The sequence below is a fragment of the Oncorhynchus mykiss genome, chromosome 28 (genome assembly GCF_057628025.1).
Source record: "Oncorhynchus mykiss isolate SJ-2025 chromosome 28, ASM5762802v1, whole genome shotgun sequence".
NCBI lineage: Eukaryota > Metazoa > Chordata > Actinopteri > Salmoniformes > Salmonidae > Oncorhynchus > Oncorhynchus mykiss.
Window position 1 is genome coordinate 8,358,285 of NC_143049.1, and position 21,970 is coordinate 8,380,254.

A 21,970-nucleotide genomic window follows, 5' to 3' on the forward strand; every position below is an offset into this window, starting at 1 on the left:
ACATGGGGAAAAAAAATGACAGATCTGCAGTAATCGAGTATTCCAGACACTTCCTACAAACCAGTTGCTATTAAATTAAAGGTTTTGTACAGAAAACCTGCAGCTAGGGTATGATTCTATGCTAACCTGGGCAGGGTCCTCTGTTCCAAGATCGCCAGCAACAGTCGGAGGTGGAGGGGTTGTGGAGCCATTATCCGAGCTGCGCTTGTGGAAGGGTGGGTAGCCTCTGCATGCGGTGCTAGCTGGAGCTCAGCAGTTTGATGCTGCTGCTCATCGCTCTCCATTTCTGATATCCATCATGGCAGTGGCAGATTTGCTGGTTTAAATTAGCTAAATAGGCTAAGGCTAATAACACTAACTCATTTTACAGCTAGCTAAGGAGCTACTCTGGAGTGGTGGGGCAGAGTTGATAGAAGCAGCTTCAAAGGTAAACTTGACCTCACTCTCATAAATATTACAGGCAAAGGCGTATCACATTATTTTCAGATGAGCGTTTTTTCCCGCTTTTTAAGGAAACCCAAAGGAGTCATACCTAACAACCTCATTGTACTGACACAGCGCAGCGGAGATACAGATTTTGCGCGAATCTGTTAGTCAATCATTTGAACTTTTTGGCAAATGTTTTAATAGGGACACAAAACAAAAAACTGAGCCCCTTTTTGTCCCCTCGTGGAGCCGGGCCAGACAGACAGACACACCTGGTACACCGCTTTGTTCACACTAATTACTTATGGGTCTGATGGTAACAAAAATAAAACATGTCTCTATACGAGAGAGCCTGGGAAGAATCTAACAGCCAGCCTTTACAAGACAACAGGGAGTTATTAAACAGAGAAATATGGAGGGACAAGAAAGTGAGCGAGAACAAGAGAGGAGAGCAGGGAACGGAAGACAAAGCATGAAAGTGTGTGTAACTGTATATATGTGTGGGTGTATGTAAGAGAGAGAAGTGCCATCTAGAGAGTAAAGGGAGGGAGGTGGAGATTGTATTCAGCGCCTGGAGGGAAAGAGTGGGAACTTTTTTTTTTTTTTTAAGAGTTTGGCGGGATTTCCAGTCTGGGTAGTGACTTTTAAGTGCCATTTTGATTAGTGTCCGTAACTGAGGGTAGGGACTGGGAGCCATGAGAAAGGGATATGAGTCTTACATAACACTTTCCGTGGTGCAACCACACCACAACGGACACTAATCTGCAGTCAGCCAGCCTGCCTGCTGCTGCATGCTACACGTTTCATAACCCACCAGCGAGCACAATGGGGCGGCAGGGTAGCCTAGTGGTTAGAGCGTTGGGCTCTAACCATTAGAGCTAAAACCGGAAGGTTGCAAGTTCAAATCCCCGAGTTCTGCCCCTGAACAGGCAGTTAACCCACTGTTCCTAGGCCGTCATTGAAAATAAGAATTTGTTCTTAACTGACTTGCCTAGTTAAATAAAAAAATACACACCAGTCAAACTAATACACTTACTGGCACACGACAAACTACTACTCATTGGTAGTGATGGGGGGAAAACGTGTATACGGTTGCATATGGCAATATTATTTTGGGCCGATATTATATCGACATTAGACTCCAAGTTTCGATTTGTAAAATATTTGCTACTGTAGACAGCGTAAGTTAGCGCTACCTGGCTGTACATGCGCGAAAAGTCCAATATTTTTCATCCTATAGCTTGTTCTCCATCATTTTTAAATAGTGAGCCAACATGTTTCAGCCCCTTTATTTAACCTGACTAATCAAAAACCATTTTCTCATGCGCTCACTCGTCTCTCTGCGGCAGACATATCGTGAGCAATATGTTTGGAACATCAAATCGCAGTATCAATAATTAATACATATAGAATTCAAAGAATCGTAAGAACCGTAACCCATATCGTATCAGCACCTAAGTACCATGATAATATCGTATCGAGAGTTCCCTGGCAATTCCCAGCCCTACTCACTGGCACACTTCACATTAGTCAAACTAATGTAGTACACCTTTACTTGCATAATACACACCGGTCAAGCTAGTATACACTCATTAGCCGACTACACACCAGTCAAACTAGTGCAGACCCTCTGGCTTGCACTACACACCATCCACACTCACTGATCAGCACACTGGCTTACTAAGTGCCCCGTTCAAGTTTGAAAATGGAAACGTCCCCAAAGAGAAGGTTATATGAAAGAAGAAAAAAAGAGAAAGAGAAAGATGAGCGAAGATGAGGGAACGGTAGGAGAAGAAAGTAAAAGGAAGTAAGTAAGAGATCAAGGTGCACTTTGGAAGGAAGCTGGGAGGAAGCCAATGTAGAGAGGGAGGGAGTGATCGAGGCACCAAGGGAGAAAGGATGGATGAGGGAGCAATAGAAGGGAAAAGGAGGTAGATGGAGGATAAAGAGAGATGAGATGAAAGAGGAAATGTACTCAGAGGGGTGAAGGAGTGACAAATAAAAGGAGAGACAGATAGAGAGAATGGTGACGGAGTGATAGAGAAGGAGAGGACTCACAACATGAAGTCCTGCTCCCAACTGGGCATGCTGCCCCGGACAGCGATGGTGGTGCTCTTCACATTCTGCACCTTCAGGGTCAAGTACGTGTTGAACTTCTCTGTGAGGAGGAGAGAGAGAGAAAGAACTGAACTTCTATGTGAGGGAGAAAGAAAAAAACAAAGTTACTTTCACAACTCCGGTTCTCTGATAATATGAGTGAAATGTACAGTTCCAGTCAAAAGCTTGAACCCACCTACTCATTTTCTAAATGTTTTACTATTTTCTACATTGTATAATAATAGTGAAGACATCAAAACTATGAAATAACACATATGGAATCATGTAGTAAACAAAAATATATTATATGTTATTTAATATTTTTTATATGAGACTCTTCAAAGTAGCCACCCTTTGCCTTGATGACAGCTTTGCACACTCTTGGAATTCTCTCAACCAGCTTCATGAGGTGGAATGGAATGCATTTCAATTAACAGGTGTGCCTTGTTAAAAGTTAATTTGTGGAATTTCTTGACTTCTTAATGCGTTTGAACCAATTAGTTGTGTTGTGACAAGGTAGGGGTGGTATACAGAAGATAGCCCTATTTGGTAAAAGACCAAGAACTTTTACAGTTTCTTCAAGTGCAGTCGCAAAAACATAAAGCGCTGTGATGAAACTGGCTCTCACGTCGAATGCCACAGGAAAGGACCCAGACTTACCTCTGATGCAGAGGATACGGTCATAAGAGAGTTACCAGCCTCAGAAATTGCATCCCAAATAAATGCTTCAGAGTTCAAGTAACTGACACATCTCAACATCAACTGTTCAGAAGAGACTGCGTGAATCAGGCATTCATGGTGGAATTGCTGAAGAAAAAAAAACACTACTAAAAAGGAAAAGATTTGCTTGGGCCTAGAAACACGAGCAATGGACATTAGACTGGTAGAAATCTAGCCTTTGGTCTGATCAGTCAAAATGTGATATTTTTGGTTCCAACCGCTGTGTCTTTGTGAGACGCAGAGTAGGTGGACAGACGATCTCTGCATGTGTGGTTCCCACCATGAAGCAAGGAGGAGGAGGTGTGATGGTGCTTTGCTGGTGACACTGTCTGTGATTTGTTTAGAATGCAAGGCACACTTAACCAGCATGGCTACCACAGCATTCTGCAGCGATACGCCATCCCATCTGGTTTGCGCTTAATGGGACTATCATTTGTTATTTTAACAGGACAATGACCCAACACACCTCCAGGCTGTGTAATGGCTATTTGACCAAGAAGGAGAGTGATGGAGTGCTGCATCAGATGACCTGGCCTCCACAATCACCAACCTCAACCCAATTGAGATGGTTTCGGATGAGTTGGACCACAGAGTGAAGGAAAAGCATCCAACAAGTGCTCAGCATATGTGGGAACTCCTTCAAGACTGTTGGAAAAGCATTCCTCATTAAGCTTTTTGAGACAATGCCAAGAGTGTGCAAAGCTGTCAAGGCAAATGGTGGCTCCTTTGTAGAATCTCAAATATATTTGTTTATTAGTTGAATGCTTTTTTGGTTACTGCATGTGTTATTTCATCGTTTTGATTATTCTACAACGTAGAAAATAGTGAAAATAAAGAAAAACCTTTGAATGAGTCAGTGTGTCCAAACTTTTGACTGGTACTGTACCACATATGGGGATTCGCTCCAGGTGAATCACTACACGAAGAACCAATCACACAACGTCTGTCGGAGACAGACAGATCGAATGGCGAAAGAGGTGACGCCTTTCCTCTTTGTAAGGCATGCCTCTATTCCTTGTGCTCTTGCGAGCAGGGAAATGCGGTGATATATCGCACTCATATTATCAGAGAACCGGGCTTACAAAAGTAACCTTAAGTTCTCTTTCAAATACTTTTTTCCCTGATGTATCACATATGGGGAATAGGCCAACTATCATATTGCAGACGCTCTTCAAAGCCAGGGTCGTCCCAACAGCATCACCCATCAGAGGCTCCGACACTGAGGACAAAATGCGCCAAAGAAGTGCAGTGATGTCTAGTCTGTAAAACCTCAAATGTATGAGGAGTGGCCCAACATGCAGTATCGCAAATCTCTTTAAACAGTGCCCGAGAGGTAGCCATATCTCTGGTGGAATGAGCCCACAGGCCCTACAAACCATTGCTACTATAAGACAATATAATAGCCTCCACTATCCAATGGGATAGCCTTTGATGAGAGAGGGGTCCCCCCCTGCAGGGTGGTGCCCAAGAAACAAATACAGTTTCTTTAGAAAGTATTCATACCCCTTGACTTATTCCAAAAATGTTTGCCTCAATTCAAAATGCATTAAATATATATATATATATATATATATACATATATATATTTTTTTTTTTCAATTTATTTTTATTTATATTTTTAATCTACACACACTACTGAAGTGAAGACAAAAAAAAATGAATAAAACTCTGACAGGTGGTGGTACTTGGATATTTTTTTGGGACATGATAGTACTTTTAAAAAGTGGCAATATTTTGAGAATAAAGCGGCAATATTTCTATAATAAAGTCGAAATTACATTGTGAATAAGTGGCAACATTTCGAGAATAAAGTGGCAATATAGAGAATAAATTAGAAATAAAATTGTGAAGTGGCAATATTTTGATAATAAAGTGGCAGTATTTTGATAATAAAGTCTAAATTAAATTATGTGAATAAGTGGCAATATTTTGAAAATAAAGTGGCAATATTTCGAGAATAAACTAGAAATGTAGTTTAGAGAACAAAGTAAACATTGAGAATAAAGTCCGTTATATTTCAAGATTAAAGTAGTGGATATGTTTAACTGCAGGTCGCCCTAGCTCCCTGTTGCTGTCTGTGCCATTGACCGTTGACCTGGTGAAACTAGAATTTTGAATTGTCTTTAGTAACAAGGAAATACTTTCTCTTTTTTAGCACATAATATTATATGTAGCCCTATTAGGACAAGAAAAATGTACCACATATTATTTTCAGAAGGAGGAACCACACAGACTCGGATGAGGTGTTTCATCCAAGTCTGTGTGGTTACATACAGCGCATTTGGAAAGTATTCAGACCCCTTGACTTTTTCCACATTTATGTTACGTTACAGCATTATTCAAAAATGTATTACAATTGTTTTTCCCCCTCAATCTAAAGACAATACCCCATTATTACAAAGCAAAAATAGGGTTATAGAAATTTGTGCAAATTTATAAAATAAAAAACTGAAATGTCACATTTACATAAGTATTCAGACCCTTTACTCAGTACTTTGTTGAAGCAACTTTGGCACTGATTAGAGCCTCAAGTCTTCTTGGGTATGACGCTACAAGGGGCAGCATCGCTGCACAGCTATTTTCAGGGCTCTCCAGAGATGTTCGATCGGGTTCAAGTCCGGGCTCTGGCTGGGCCACTCAAGGACATTCAGAGACTTGTCCCGATTGCAGGTTTGTGGCGGTCTAGATCCCTGCTGTTTGTTGTTTTCAATTTTCCCCGTGACCTGCCCTGTCTGGAACTATGAGGAGTAACTGCCTAAAATACATTGCTAGCTACCATGATAAAGACCAAAGCCGGCGGGAGTACCGTTGAGGACAGTGCTAGTGGTGTCTCTCCATCACACGTGAATGATCTTTTAAACAAAAAGAGACCTATAAAGCAGTTGTGACAACAACAAGAAAATAGTTTTGTCCAAGTACTTGTGGATTCTACTAATAAAATGGATGACCTGACCAGAGAGGTCCAGGTCCTGAAGAACAGTGTGCAATTCTCCCAGGGTCAGCTCGACGAGTTAAAACAGGAGAACAGCAAGATGACAGCAATCTGTAAGTCACTGAGAGAGGACATCAGTTCTGTGTGTGAACCCATGATAACAATGACATATAAATCAGACTCTCTCGAGGGACAATCAAGGCAAAAACAACATGGCCGTGGACGGAATTGCAGAATCTCCACGAGACCTGGATGGAGTCTGAGGATAAAGTGAGGAAAATGATCTGAGAAATTGAAGATGGACAACAGGAACATTGAGGTGGAGCGCGCCCACAGGACTGGAAAACCAACCACCGGCCCAGGTGATCTGCCCAGGCCCACAGTGATCAAGTTCCTGAGGTTCAAGGACAAGGTAGCTGTTCTGGAAAGAACCAAGAACTTGAGAGGAACATATATCTTCCTAAATGAGGACTTTCCTGAAGCTGTGTGCCAGAAGAGGAAAAACTGATCCCAGCCATGAAAGCTGCCAGAGCGCGTGGGGAAATTGCGAACATCCGCTACGACAGGCTCATTGTCCACCCTCCCCCAGAAGCCTGGAAGGGATGAGAGAGCCAAGCCTATGGGTTCGTAGCCTCAACCCCGCAGCACACACACACCAATTTATTAATGGACTGCTGAATGTATTTTTTTTCTTCTCTTGCTTTGTCTGATCTTCTCAATATTATTTCTATCTCTGATAAGCTACCCTGTAAAGGGCTGAAAATAGCCCATATTAATATATGTAGCCTGATAAAAAAGGTAAATGAAATCAATAACTTGCTAACATCAGATAACATTCATATATTAGCCATTTGAGACTCACTAAGATAATTAATTTGATGATACATCAAAACTATAAAAGCAAATCCGAACATCACCTCTGGTGAGACAAAACCGCGACTCGTCAGTGAAGAGCACTTTTTGCCAGTCCTGTCTGGTCCAGCGACGGTGGGTTTGTGCCCATAGGCGACGTTGTTGCCGGTGACGCCTGGTGAGGACCTGCCATACAACAGGCCTACAAGCCCTCAGTCCAGCCTCTCTCAGCCTATTGCGGACAGTCTGAGCACTGATGGAGGGATTGTGCATTCCTGGTATAACTCGGGCAGTTGTTGCCATCCTGTACCTGTCCCGCAGGTGTGATGTTCGGATGTACCGATCCTGTGCAGGTGTTGTTACACGTGGTCTGCCACTGCGAGGACGATAAGCTGTCCATCCTGTCTCCATGTAGCCTGTCTTAGGCGTCTCACAGTACAGACATGGCAATTTATTGCCCTGTCCACATCTGCAGTCCTCATGCCTCATTGCAGCATGCCTAAGGCACGTTCATGCAGATGAGCAGGGACCATGGGCATCTTTCTTTTGGGGTTTTTCCAGTCAGTAGAAATGCCTCTTTAGTGTCCTCTAAGTTTTCATAACTGTGACCTTAATTGCCTACCGTCAGTAAGCTGTTCGTGTCTTAACGATCGTTCCACAGGTGCATGTTGATTAATTGTTCATTGTTCATTGAACAAGCATGGGAAAGTGTTTAAGCCCTTTACAATGAAGATCTGTGAAGTTATTTGGATTTTTACAAATTATCTTTGAAAGACAGGATCGTTTCATTTTATGCTGAGTTTATGTGTGAAATGCTTGATAGTCTATGTGATGTAAAGAGGTCTACTTTCTTGGAGACCTGAATATTGACTGGTTTTCATCAAGATGTCAGCTCCTTACTGTAACCAGCACCTGTAGGTTATTCAATCAACCTACCACGGTTCTAACACAACAGGAACAAGATCATCCACATGTTTCGATCACATTTTTACTAATGCTGTACAACTTTGATCTAAAGCTGTATCCGTACCCATTGGATGCAGTGATCACAATATAGTGGCTATATCCAGGAAAGCCAAAGTTCCAACAGATCATACAAAATATTTTGCTGTGACTGATGTGGATGATGTTAAAAATATTTGTTGGTCTGATGTGATTAATGAGGAGCATCCAAACGCTGCACTTGATGAATTTATGAAATTGCTTCTTCCAATTATTGATAAACGTGCACCTGTTAAGAAACTGACTGTTAGAACTGTTAAGGCTCCATGGTTTGATGAGGAATTGAAAAACTATGGTTGAAAGAGCAAAAGGAGTGGCTAATAAGTCTGGCTGTATGTCTAACTGGCTTTCTGCAAATTGAGAAATTATGTGACTAAACAAAAATAAGAAACTTTATTATGAAGCCAAAAAACAATGATATTAAGAATGATGGAAAAACTTAAGTACTTTAAATGAAATTATGGGTAGAGACACAAATTCAACTCCATCTTTCATCAAATCAGATGGCTTATTCATCAAAACTATTTGATGTTGCCAATAATTTAATGATTATTTAATTGACAAAGTAGACCAATTTAGGCAGGAAATGCCCACAACAAACAGGGAGTAAACATATTCATGCATAAAAAAAACAAATGAAAGAAAAACAGTGCAAGTTTGAATTTTGTAAAGTTAGTGTGGGAGAGGTGGAAATATTATTGTTAACAATCAATAACGACAAACCTTCTGGCATTGACAACTTAGATGGAAAGCTACTGAGAATGGTGGCTGACTCTATAGCCACTCCTATCTGTCATATTTTTAATCTGAGCCTAGAGGAAAGTCTTTGTCCTCAGGCCTGGAGGGAAGCCAAAGTAATTCCGCTACCCAAGAGTGGTAAAGTGGCCTTTACTGGTTCTAACAGCAGACCAATAAGCTTGCTGCCAGCTCTTAGCGAACTGTTGGAAAAAATGGTGTTTGACCAAATACAATGCTATTTCTCTGTAAACAAATTAACAACAGACTTTCAGCATGCTTATAAAGAAGGGCACTCAACATGTACTGCACTGACACAAATGACTGATGATTAGTTTAAATAAATTGATAAGAAGAAGATTGTGGGAGCTGTACTGTTGAATTTCAGTGCAGCCGTTGATATTATTCACCATAACCAGATGTTGAAAAAACTTAAGCGCTATGGCTTTTCAACCTCTGCCATATTGTGGATTCAGAGCCATCTAATAGAAGTCATAGATTTTTTTTTATAGTTGCGTCTCTAAAGTCAAACATGTAAAGTATGGTGTACCGCAGGGCAGCTCTCTACGCCCTCTACTCTTTTCACCAATGACCTGCCACTGGCATTAAACAAAGCATGTGTGTCCATGTATGCTGATGATTCAACCATATATGTGTCAGTAACCACAGCTAATGAAGTCACTGAATCCCTTAACAAAGAGTTGCAGTCTGTTTTGGAATGGGTGGCCAGTAATAAACTAGTCCTGAACATCTCTAAAACTAAGAGCATTGTATTTGGTACAAATCATTCCTTAAGTGCTTGACCTCAGCTGAATCTGCTAATGAATGGTGTGGCTGTTGAACATGTTGAGGAGACTAATTTACTTGGCGTTACCTTAAATTGTCATGGGCAAAACATATATATTCAATGGTTGCAAAGATGGGGAGGAGTCTAGCCCAGTCTGGCCCAGAACAGAGTGGCACGTTATGCTCTTAATTGTAATCAGAGGGCTGATATAAATACTATGCATGCCAGTCTCTCTTGGCTAAGAGTTGAGGAGAGACTGACTGCATCACTTCTTTTCATTAGAAACATTCTTGTGTTGAAGATCCCAAATTGTTTGCATAGTCAACTTACACACAGCTCTGACACACACACACTTATCCCACCAGATATGCCACCAGGAGTCTTTTCGTAGTCCCCAAATCCAGAACAAATTCAAGAAAACACAGAGTATTATATAGAGCCCTTATTGCATGGAACTTCCTTCAATCTCATATTGCTCAAATAAACAGAAAACCTGGTTTCAAAAAACAGATAAAGCAACACCTCGTGGCACAACGCCTCTTCCCTATTTGACCTATAGTTTGTGTGTATGAATTGATATGTAGGCTACGTGTGCCTTTTTAAAAATGTATGTAGTTCTCTCCTTGAGCTGCTCTTGTCTAATGATGTCCTGCATAATGTCATTCTGTATTATGTTTCATGTTTTGTGTGGACCCCAGGAAGAGTAGCTGCTGATTTTGCAACAGCTAATGGGGATCCTAATAAAATACCAAATACCAAAATACCTGCTGCTAAAAAACATCCCCACAGCATGATGCTGCCACCACCAAGCTTCACCGTAGGGAGGGTGCCAGGTTTCCCCCAGACGGGACGCTTGGCATTCAGGCCAAAGAGATCAATATTGGTTTCATCAGACCAGAGAATCTTGAATTTACCACAGGTGGACTCAAATGATGATCAATGGAAACAGCATGCACCGAAGCTCAATTTTGAGTCTTATAACAAAAGGTCTGAATACTTATGCATCCGTTTTTATCTTTAATACATTTGCAAACAATTCTAAAAACCTGTTTTTGCTTTGTCATTATGGGGTATTGTGTGTAGATTGATGAGGAAAAACATGTATTTAATCCATTATAGAATAAGGCTGTAACATAACAAAATGTGGAAAAAGTGAAGGGGTCTGAATACTTTCCGGATACACTGTAGGTAGAGACAGGTCGATTGTGTGTGTGTGTGTGGGGGGGGGGGGGGGGGGTCTAATACACTCGGTCAAACAGGCGTCACACACATGGTATCCCCAGTTTGGACTCGGATTTGGTTGCTGAACCCCTGCCTGGCCTGACCTCGAGACCGCCGTTCGTCTGTTACCGTTTTAAGAACTACAGTCCGAAAAGTTTCTGAAATATACAGGGGCAACTACCGGCTTTTTTAAGTCTTTTTTTTTCTTCAAATATATGTTTTTTATTTTTTATTTCCAAGAGCATTTCATTTCTGGATTGGACTGTTTTACTTTGACACGGCAGTTGTCTCACACCCTGACTTTTGAACTTCAGCTATGTATTAAACATTTAGATAATTCTTACATATTTAATGTACCTGATGAGAAAAAAAAGAGGCAAATATATGTGCATAAGCACTAAATATATTATTTTCTACAGAATAGTTTTCACAGTTTTGCTTCATTACCATCACACTGAACAAAGTGATCCATTATAGTGCTTTTTCAACATTTTACACATCAAGTCACATAAGATCTGGGAAGTGACAGTGGAGAACAAGGATATGAGAAGTAGTAGTGATGGGGGAAATCAATACAGTTACATATTGGGATATTATTTGACATTCGCAATATTATTTTAGACAATATTGAAAATATTATTTTACGCTAGTTGACTGTACCAAAAATCAAATTTTCCTTCATTTTTCCTTCATAGCTTGTTCTCTATCCTCCTTTTTAAAAAATGAGCCAATTTGTTTTCTGCACTACCATTATTGACCAAAACTCATTTTCTCATGCCTCTTGTCCCTCTGCAGCAGACATATGGGTAATATGTTTGGAACATAGAATCGCAACAAAATCACAGTATCGAATCACCATACATATCGCATTCGCACCTGTGTGGTAATATCATATCATGAGGTCCCTGGCAATTCCCAACCACACAAACTTTTGCCTTCTCAATACTGCTCATCACATAATATTTTACCGTCTTCATGGTATATTGTAAAAACCTATTTCCAAGGTTATTTTTAACATTTATGGCAATTTATCATTATCCTTTTATTATTATCCTTTTATTACCACCACATTCTACACTTTTTTTAAAAAAATAGATATTTACACATTAAATATCACACTCCTGTCTTCTTCAAGTGTAAAGCACTTACATGTCCTCAATATAACTAGTTAAAAATGATAAATACATAAACAATGCAGTAACTTGTTGTAATGGTTATGGTAGCCTCAATGTAGGTATTCAAGCACAGGCAGCAAACGGACATAGTTATGCAATATGGATATTTTTAAAAAATGTTTCCGGTAGTGCCAAATCCTATAGATAGATAAACCAAATAATTAAAATGTTATTTGTCACATGCGCCGAATACAACAAGTGTAGAATTTACCATGAAATGCTTACTTACGAGCCCCTTCCCAACAATGCAGATAAAGAAAATTAACAAGTAGATAAGAAAAAAGTAAAACAAAATTACAATAATGAGGCTATATACATGTTATATACAAGGAGTACCGGTAACGAGTCAGTGTACTGTACTGGGGTACGAGGTAGTTGGGGTGATTGGAGGTAAAAATGTACATGTAGCGCAGCAGTCTAAGGCACTGCATCTCAGTGCTAGAGGCATCACTACAAACACCCTGGTTGTATGACAACCGGCCGTGATTTGGAGTCCCATAGGGCAGCGCACAATTGGCCCAGCACCGTCCGGGTTTGGCCGGTGTAGGTCTTCATTGTAAATAAGAATTTGTTTTAACTGACTTGCCTAGTTAAATAAAGGTTAAATAAATAATAAAATCACAACCCATTGTGGTTTTGATTCAGTTTTAAACAAAAATTGATGGTTGTATGATCTGATGGTAATGACAGAAGGGGGTTTTGTTTGTTAAATATCATACTTTCAGCAACAGAAATACTTTGTTAATTTAATCTGGAACCAAAAACTGATATTGGCTGGGATTATACAATGATTATAATACAAATAAATATTTAACTAAACATTTTTTAAAGAATAAAACAAGTCGAAAGTATCCGTAGTTGCAAAATCACCTACAGATGTAGGACCAGACTATGTATAGATAGGGCCAGGACATTTTTCTGATCACATGACCTGACCAGGTCCTAGTTATAGCCGCAGTAGCCCAAATTTAGACACTTTTATGATTTATTTAATTTATTAAAAAGATGTGGTCTAAGGTATTCCATTGTGACAGCTTGCAAGATAATGTAAGTCATGGTCCAATGACTGTACTTGCTAGAAGCATATGTCCCACGTCCGAAACTACAGCCATAATTTGTAGACGGTTCTGATTGGTGAGGAGCTATTTGCATTACCGAGCAGTGAACAGGAAATTATGAAATCCGGTTTTTAGATGCTACCTCAAAACCAAACATGGATTGCATGCTGTCTTCTCACTTCACGTGCACACCCGTTTGTTTCACACCCTTGTACACCTGTTTGTTCACACCAGTTTGTCTAGCTAATCAGCCTCGCATTATGGGCACCATGCTTCCCCAGATGGGAAGTAGAGGAAACATGTGCTTGCGTGCAAAGCCAGAACAAAACATTTCCATTTATATTAATGTTCGATTTGGGTAGGGGGTTAGCATCTTAAAACTGGATTTCATAGCAATGCAAACAGCACTTCTTCATTCAGAACCGTTTACAGCTTACACTCAGTAAGATATTGGAGGGTAATTGTGAGTAGACAAATGTGGGAGTACATGGAAAATAATGATCTGATTACAGCCAATCAGCATGCTTATCGCAAAAACCATTCCACTACCACTGCATTGGTTGACATGACTGACCAGTGGCTCAATGCTATGGATAATGGCACATTTGTAGGTGTACTATTTTTAGATTTCAGTGCAGCATTTGATTTAGTGGATCATGAAATAATTGACTAAATGAATGCATTATGGTTTTAAGGAGGTAGCATTGAATTGGGCACAGTCCTATCTAACTGACAGGAAACAGTCCACCTATATCAATGGTTCATTTTCTTCCCCTAATGTGTTAAACTGTGGAATACCGCAGGGCAGCTGCCTTGGGCCACTTCTTTATTTAATATATACCAACGACCTTCCTTATGCCTTTGTTGAAACTCAATCTACTATATTTGCAAATGATACTACAATTTATGCAGCAAGACAATCGGTTCAACAGGTACAGCAGACTTAACAAGGAGATTTTGAAGAATATCAGAAAGTGGGTTTGCCAAAACAAACTTGTTTTAAACACCAAGAAAACCAAAGTTATGTTGGTCTGTTCAACTAGGAAAAGGCCAAAACAGCATGGGATACAATTAAGTATGGGAGGAGTACAAATTGAGGAAGTGGCAGAAACCAAATTATTGGGAGTGCAGCTAGACAACTGTTTATCATGGTCGTCTCAAATAACTAATCTATGTAAAAAAAACAATTTTTAAAACAGCATGCATAATCAGAAGGATAGCTAAATATTTACCAGGAAAAATTATTCAGCAAATAACACAAGCATTAATTGAGAGTCAGGTGAACTACTGTTCGGTGGTCTGGGGAAATGCATCATCAAGTGAAGTTAGGAGACTGCAGAATGCACAGAATAAAGCAGCAAGGATTGTTTTAAGGTGGAGATATGGTTCTTCTGTTGCAGTCATGCGCAGTGTTCTTGGTTGGTCATCAATCGACAAGGTAATTGAAAAAAAACATGCTTATTTTATTTTATAATATAAATCATTTAAAAAGCCCAAGTTCTATTCACAACGGTATTCAGTTGGTAAGAGACAGACATTCCGTAAATACTAGGAATAGATTGTCCACCATCTATGCGTTATCCAGACAGAAAAGAGAAATAGGCAAAATAACATTTCAATTTAGAGCAATACAGAAATTGAATAAATTAACTGAGCAAACTAGAAACCTTTCAATATATAAATGTAAACATTATTTTAAAACAATTTAAATATAGTATATAGAAATGTTGTGGGACTATAGTAGATGAAGAATCAATCTTTTTTAGTTTGAGTATTTATTGGGTCATTATGCATGTTTGTAATAGTGTGAAATATGTGAAAATGTGATTGTATTTTAATGTTTAAGGACTCTTGGAAGATTAGTCCAAATGGGGACTAAAAGAGATCCAAATAAAATCAAAATCAATACAGTCATTGACCATGACTCCTCGTAAGCTTTCATAATGGAATGCCCTTAGACCCTTTTTTATTAATAAATTAAATCATTCATAAAATGTGTCTAAATTTGGGTTACAGCCTCACACGTTCAGGTAAACTCCTGTACCTATAAGACATAGCAAGCAAGTTTGATCGAATCCAGTTGTGTATGTTTTGTCCATTCTATTTCTAGGTTCTCAGCAGCACTTACCTTAGCTAGCAGATTTGAATGGGCTAATGAGATGCTCCATTAGACGTTACAGGTTAGGTACTGTTTGGTATAGCAGAGAAATTTTTCAACCAACCTTAACGATACTTCTTCAATTCCCGACAATTCTAAACGTCCATGTCTAGTTTCAAGGGGTTTGTTTGCGTTTAGAAAATGCTCTGTTATTAAATAAAAATGCTCCATGAAATAATAAAAAAATGTACACACCGTCATCTTGTCTATTTCAAATCTTCTCTCATTGATCAAGACAGGCGAGTGTCTTCTATGGCATTATGGTGGTCCGAAAAAACATTTGTTAGAGGTGCATGCTACCACCTACTGTTTGAGGTGAAAACTGGGGAATTTTAATCCAGAAAAACACAGGGAAATGGGGAAACATACCCCTTTAGTCAGATTCAAGTGTCTGCTCCAATCCCTACAGGCTTTGGGGCTTGAGGGAAGTACAGACAATATTCCCCACAAGGTTTCGGCAATAAAGTCTTGGAGATCCAGAAACGTTTTTGCTGCATTCACAATAATGTCAAGTTTCTTCAATTTCTTTTTACTTGTACAATTTATCACCTGCGCAATAAATGCAACAAAATTCAGCTTCTTCACATTCAGTACTTCAGGATCCCTCAACTGACGAACAACACTTTCTGCAGGCTGCGGCGTATCCATTGCCATTTCTTCCTCATTTGAACTTGCTGGTTCCGCAATTTGCACTGTTTCTGCATAGGAGACCTGGTGGATAACCCAGATTCTTGCTACTTTGATCTCCTTCACCCTTAAAGGGCACTCCTGGAACTCGGGAACGGGGTTCCCACAATTGCGGCACAGTGTATTTACTGACTCTTCCACAACATATTTATTCCGTCTGGACAAACTTTTTACATTTAAGACACTGCAAAGGTCTGTTCACATAAGCTCTCACTGTGTATCTCATATACACCAGCTTTTCATGTGTCAGAGGATATTCTTCATCAAATAGCAATAGCACCGGTAAGCTTTCCTCTTTCCTTTCATTCACCATACGGTTCAATCAATGTGCCTCCACTATTCCTGGTACTTTAGATTTTCAGCCTCCATTTCCACCGCGACACCAGAGATGACACCTTTTACTGGTGGCCTGTTCTGAAGGTCAAAGCGTTCTACTTCACACCAATAATTCCAAGAGACAATGCACTTTCCTTTTGTTATTCTGGACATACAATACATTAACACCCTATCACTCCTGGTCACTTTGATTGACTCCACCTTTCGCAGTGCATCCTCCACCATCTCCTTGACTGCAAAAGGATCTCCCAAAAACACATCCTTACCCATGAAATGTATTCCAACAAGGATTGAAGCATTATTAGACCGAGGCCTATCTTCATTAACAACTTTAGCCCGTTTTGCACCATTCTTCAATGTTATAGTTTTCCACTCATGTCCATTAACTTTACTCAACGCGATATCCGATTCAAAACAGTGCTTCCGCCATCATCACTTGTTATTCGTCCGCAGGTGGGTCATCATGACATGCAGCACTTTGGGGTGGACACCCACCTGTCTCAATCAATGAGAGGAGATTTGAAATAGACAAGATGGCAATGTACACATTGTTGGATTACTTCAAGGAGCAAAACATTTATCTTATTTAATAATGTTGCATGTTCTTAATTCCAACAAACCCCCGGCAACTAGACATGAACGTTTAGAAAACGATGATTATCTTCCACGTCAGGAATTGAGGAAGTATCGAAAAGGTTAAGGTTGGTCAAAGATTCTCTGTCCTACGCCAAACAGTACCTATCTAATAATACCTATCAGCCAGCTGGAACAGAGTAATGGTCTGACTAGGCAATATTTTGAATAGCTATACGTACCTTGGGGTCCATCCAGCTTGGCTTTCTTCACTGTGAAAACAGAGGAACAGAGTCACAAAGGGCAACACCATATCTTGACAGAACTCTTACACAAAGAACATAACAGGCTGGATTCACTTTCCTGTTTTGTGGGTAGTTCCGAGTCTCACTTTGGTTAATTTCTCTGGATCCCCATTAGCATCCACTCTTGGGGTCAATACATACATTAAACGATTGTTGTGAATTCTCCAAGGAAATATCAAAACCAACTCATCAAAGTGGCCAAGTGCTCAATAAAAATCAGACACTTGAGCATGCCTCATGGACAAACGTGAGTTATTTCCTTGTTTGTACCTTACTTTGTTTTCACTGCTCTTTTGCTTGGCATATGCTAGTAGCATTTAGTCCATTTAAGTCTATATGTGATTATAGTATTGACACTTTTTGTTGTCTAATAATTAGTCCTTTTCAACCCCATACCATTTCTAATAACAATCATACGCATCGACAGAAACAATAATATATACAGCAAGACACACCTTATATACCCACATGGAGGAATACGTTTGCCTTTGACTTAGAAGCTTTAATTTATTTTTACTAAAACTCTACTGAAAACAAACACAGAAGGCTTTCATATGTGTCACTGCTTGACATTTGGGGTGATTTTACACACAGTACACATTGTTGTGGGACAAAATGAGCCAGCAACCCTGTGGTTATAGGACAACTGCACTACCCCAGTGACAACTCCTGGCAGAGGCTTTAGTGCACCCACAGACTGCATTCTAAATTACACCTAATTTAACTTTGTCCTAAATAGCACCCTATTTCACTTCAAAAGGGAACTACTTTTGACCAAAGCCCTTTGGGCCTTGGTAAAAAGTACTGCACTATAAAGCGAATAGGGAGACATTTGGGACTCCGCCATAGGAGGTTACACTAGTATGACGTGCCTGTTGTGTTTTATCAGTGTGGTGTTGCAGTAGATACAGAAGACGGTGGTGGGGCTGATTTTTTTGAATGCATAGGCTTTACTTGTCTTGTTACCTTGCAGTCAATGCAAGCGTACACTGTTTGGCATACACTGTGCAAAACAGATTTAAGCCTAACTTTCAATAAAGTTTTCAACAAAAATATATTCAACATCAATCTCCATGGACCTCATTTATCAACAGTGCATACGTTTCATAATAGAAACTGGCGTGCGTGGGCCACATTACTAGAATTTATCAAAATGTCACAAACAACATATATGCATGTTTTCATTGATCACAGCCATATCATATTTGTGTGCTGGTGAACTAGCGCTACAACCCTGCCTGGAAAACCCCTTCCATTAACCTTTTATGGTAACAAAAATACCCCCATTTGCTGTATGATTAGGAAATGTTGCAACTGGATCATAGCCATTTCTATAAGAAAACAGAAAAGAGTGTGGGCAGAATGTTTTCATCTTTTGCAGTGACTTAAAAAAAATGCATGTTGCCTATAGCGAGTGCCAAATGCTGGACTCATTCTGCAAGATTGATTGTCTATTTAACAAATATTGCACAACTGTCATAGGCTATGCCGGTCTATTTAGTTGAGCATGGTTGGCTATTGAATGAGCGATGAATAAATGTTAGCCTAATATTTGTTGTGGAGTTGGAATAAACCAGTCATGTCAGAAAAGGAGAGATATGCAATATGATTATGATTTAGGTCTATATAATGAAAGTAAAATAAATATATTAGGCGACATTCTGCTATATGACCTTATCAACGGCAAATGCAGCTTTTTGTCATTAGGCCTACGTTTTAATGTTTTTATTAGCCTACCACTATTATAATTCCTGTGCATCAAACACCTCGATTTCCCCCCCAAAAATGTGGTTTCTAAACAGTTTCCACTACAAGTTGTGCGTATGCATGGTCTGAGATTTGCGTGGAGACATGCACACTTTCCTGTCAAGTTCAAAATGTATAAATACTAACCTTTGAGCAAGACTAGCACAGCAAGGTTTAGAGTATTTTTTAGTACCTTTTGCTAAATGGGGTCCCAGGGTTGTTTAGATGAAAGCTATAATGCCAAATGTGTTGTTTTTGTAATAAAGAAACAGGGAAGCACCAGTGACTCGGTCAATTAAAAAAAAGTAAAATGAAGCAGATGCTAAACTACAGGACTGTTTTGCTACACAGACTGGAATATGTTCTGGGATTCTTCCGATGGCATTGAGTACATCACATCAGTCACTGGCTTCATCAATAAGTGTGTCGATGATGTCGTCCCCACAGTGACAGTACGTACATACCAGAAGCCATGGATTACAGGCAAAATCCGCACTGAGCTAAAGGGTAGAGTTGCCGCTTTCAAGGAGTGGGACTCTAACCTGGAAGCTTATAAGAAATCCTGCTATGCCCTCCAACGAACCATCAAACAGGCAAAGCGTCAATACAGGACCAAGATTGAGTCGCACTACACCGGCTACGATGCTCGTCGGATGTGGCAGGGCTTGCAAACTATTACAGACTACAAAGAGAAGCACAGCCGCGAGCTGCCCAGTGACACAAGCCTACCAGACAAGCTAAATCACTTCTATGCTCGCTTCGAGGCAAGCAACACTAAGGCATGCATGAGAGCATCAGCAGTTCTAGACGACTATGTGATCACGCTCTCCATAGCTGATGTGAGTAAGACCTTTTAACAGGTCAACATTCACAAGGCCGCAGGGCCAGACGGATTACCAGAACGTGTACTCAGAGCACGTGCTGACCAAATGGCAAGTGTCTTCACTGCCATTTTCAACCTCACTCTGACTGAGTCTGTAATACCAACATGTTTCAAGCAGACCACCATAGTATCTGTGCCCAACAACACTAAATGACTACTGACCAGTAGCACTCATGTCTATAGCCATGAAGTGCTTTGAAAGAATGGTAATGGCTCACATCAACACCATTATCCCAGAAACCCTAGACCCACTCCAATTTGCATACCGCCCCAACAGATCGACAGATGATGCAATCTCTATTGCACTCAACACTACCCTTTCCCACCTGGACAAAAGGAACACCTATGTGAGAATGCTATTCATTGACTACAGCTCAGAGTTCAACACCATAGTGTCCTTAAAGCTAATCACTAAGCTAAGGACCCTGGGACTAAACACCTCCCTCGGCAACTGGATCCTGGACTTCCTGATGGGCCACCCCCAGGTGGTAAGGGTAGGTAACAACACATCCGCCACGCTGATCCTCAACACTGGAGCCCCTCAGGGGTGCGTGCTCTGTCCCCTCCTGTACTCCCTGTTCACTCATGACTGCATGGCCAGGCACGACTCCAACACCATCATTAAGTTTGCAGATAACACAACAGTGGTAGGCCTGATCACTGACAACAATGAGACAGCCTATAGGAAAACCTGGCCGTGCAGTGCCAGGACAACAACCTCTCCCTCAACATGATCAAGACAAAGGAGATGATTTTGGACTACAGGAGAAGGAGGACTGAGCACGCCCCCATTCTCATCGACGGGGCTGTAGTGGAGCAGGTTGAGAGCTTCAAGTTCCTCGGTGTCCACATCACCAACAAACTATCATGGTCCAAACACACCAAGACAGTCGTGAAGAGGGCACGACAAAGCCTATTCTCCCTCAGGAAACTAAAGAAATTTGACATGTGTCCTCAGATCCTCAAAAAGTTTGACATCTGCACCATTGAGAGCATACTGACTGGAGGCATCACTGCCTGGTATGGCAACTGCTTGGCCTCTGACCGCAAGGCCCTACAGAGGGTAGTTCGTACAGCCTAGTACATCACTGGGGCCAAGCTTCCTGCTATCCAGAACCTCTTTACCAGGCAGTGTCAGAGTAAGGCATAAAAATCAAAGTCTCCAGCCACCCTAGTCATAGACTGTTCTCTTTGCTACTGCACGGCAAGCGGTACCGGAGCACGTCTAGGTCCAAAAGGCTTTTTAACAGCTTCTACCCCCAATCCATAAGACTCCTGAACAGCTAATCAAATGGCTACCCAAACTATTTGCACCCCCCTCCCCTTTACACTGCTGCTACTCCGTTTATTATCTATGCATAGTCACTTTAACTCTACCTACATGTACATATTACCTCGACTAACCGGTGCCCCCGCACATCGACTCTGTACCAGTATCCCCCTGTATATAGCCTCGCTATTGTTATTTTACTGCTGCTCTTTAATTACTTGTCACTTCAATTTTTTACTTATCTATTTTTACTTAAAGAAATTGAACCAACTTGTGCTGAATTTGGGATCTATCGCATCCCACAACTGTCCCAGACTAGGTTTGGAATATTTATTTCTTGCACAGAAGGACATGTTGACCAATACAATAGGTCAACTTTTGTACTAGGGATGATAGTAGAATGGCTTTTGTTGTTCGTTAGGCCTACTCATCTAGTTGGCTGATAAAAAGTAGGCCAAATGTGGACAGCTCTTCTAACATCTTCAATAGATGCCTCAGAATTTTATAAGAGGGACTAGCGCAGTTGCGTCCCCGATATCAGTCTTCACTTCGAGCCTACTTCTTAGCTGAGATGTCTGTGAGAAGGACCCGATAACGTGACATGCATTGGCTAATAAGAATTGAAATATCTGAGAGAGCCATGTGAGTGAGAGGTGCTTCGGAGCACGGCAGCCGGGATAAGGGAATAATTATTATATTCAGCCCAAGGACACAATGGTCACTTTGGCATGGATTTTTGAGCGGGCATTATGGCCACACAAGGAGCATGCCGCCGGGAAATTCGAGACCTGATGAGAATATCATCAACTTCTTTTCAAATTGTAAATGACAGACTGAGTAAGGGCGCACAGCCTGCACAAACCAGAGCTCATGCCTTTCATGCAACTTTTTTCAAATCATCATTGGTCGTATCATGCAGCCTTAGAATGTATTCAAAAATAAAATGTATAGCCCAACGTTTGTAGAACTACTAAAGGTGCATAAATAACTCTAAATTAAGCATATAG

The 21,970-nt window shown here is 40.5% G+C and overlaps 1 protein-coding gene across 1 annotated transcript in view; it reads right to left on the reverse strand.

Moving 5' to 3' along the window:
* Positions 1–21,970, reverse strand: part of LOC110508422 (protein unc-13 homolog A) — an 89,030-nt gene that overhangs the window by 55,487 nt on the left and 11,573 nt on the right. The window contains exons 2-3 of the mRNA XM_090225696.1: positions 17,002–17,031; positions 2,485–2,584 (exon numbers count right to left, since the gene is read on the reverse strand). Of these exons, the coding sequence (XP_090081822.1) occupies positions 2,485–2,584; positions 17,002–17,031 (130 nt within the window). The remainder of the gene's footprint in view (positions 1–2,484; positions 2,585–17,001; positions 17,032–21,970) is intronic.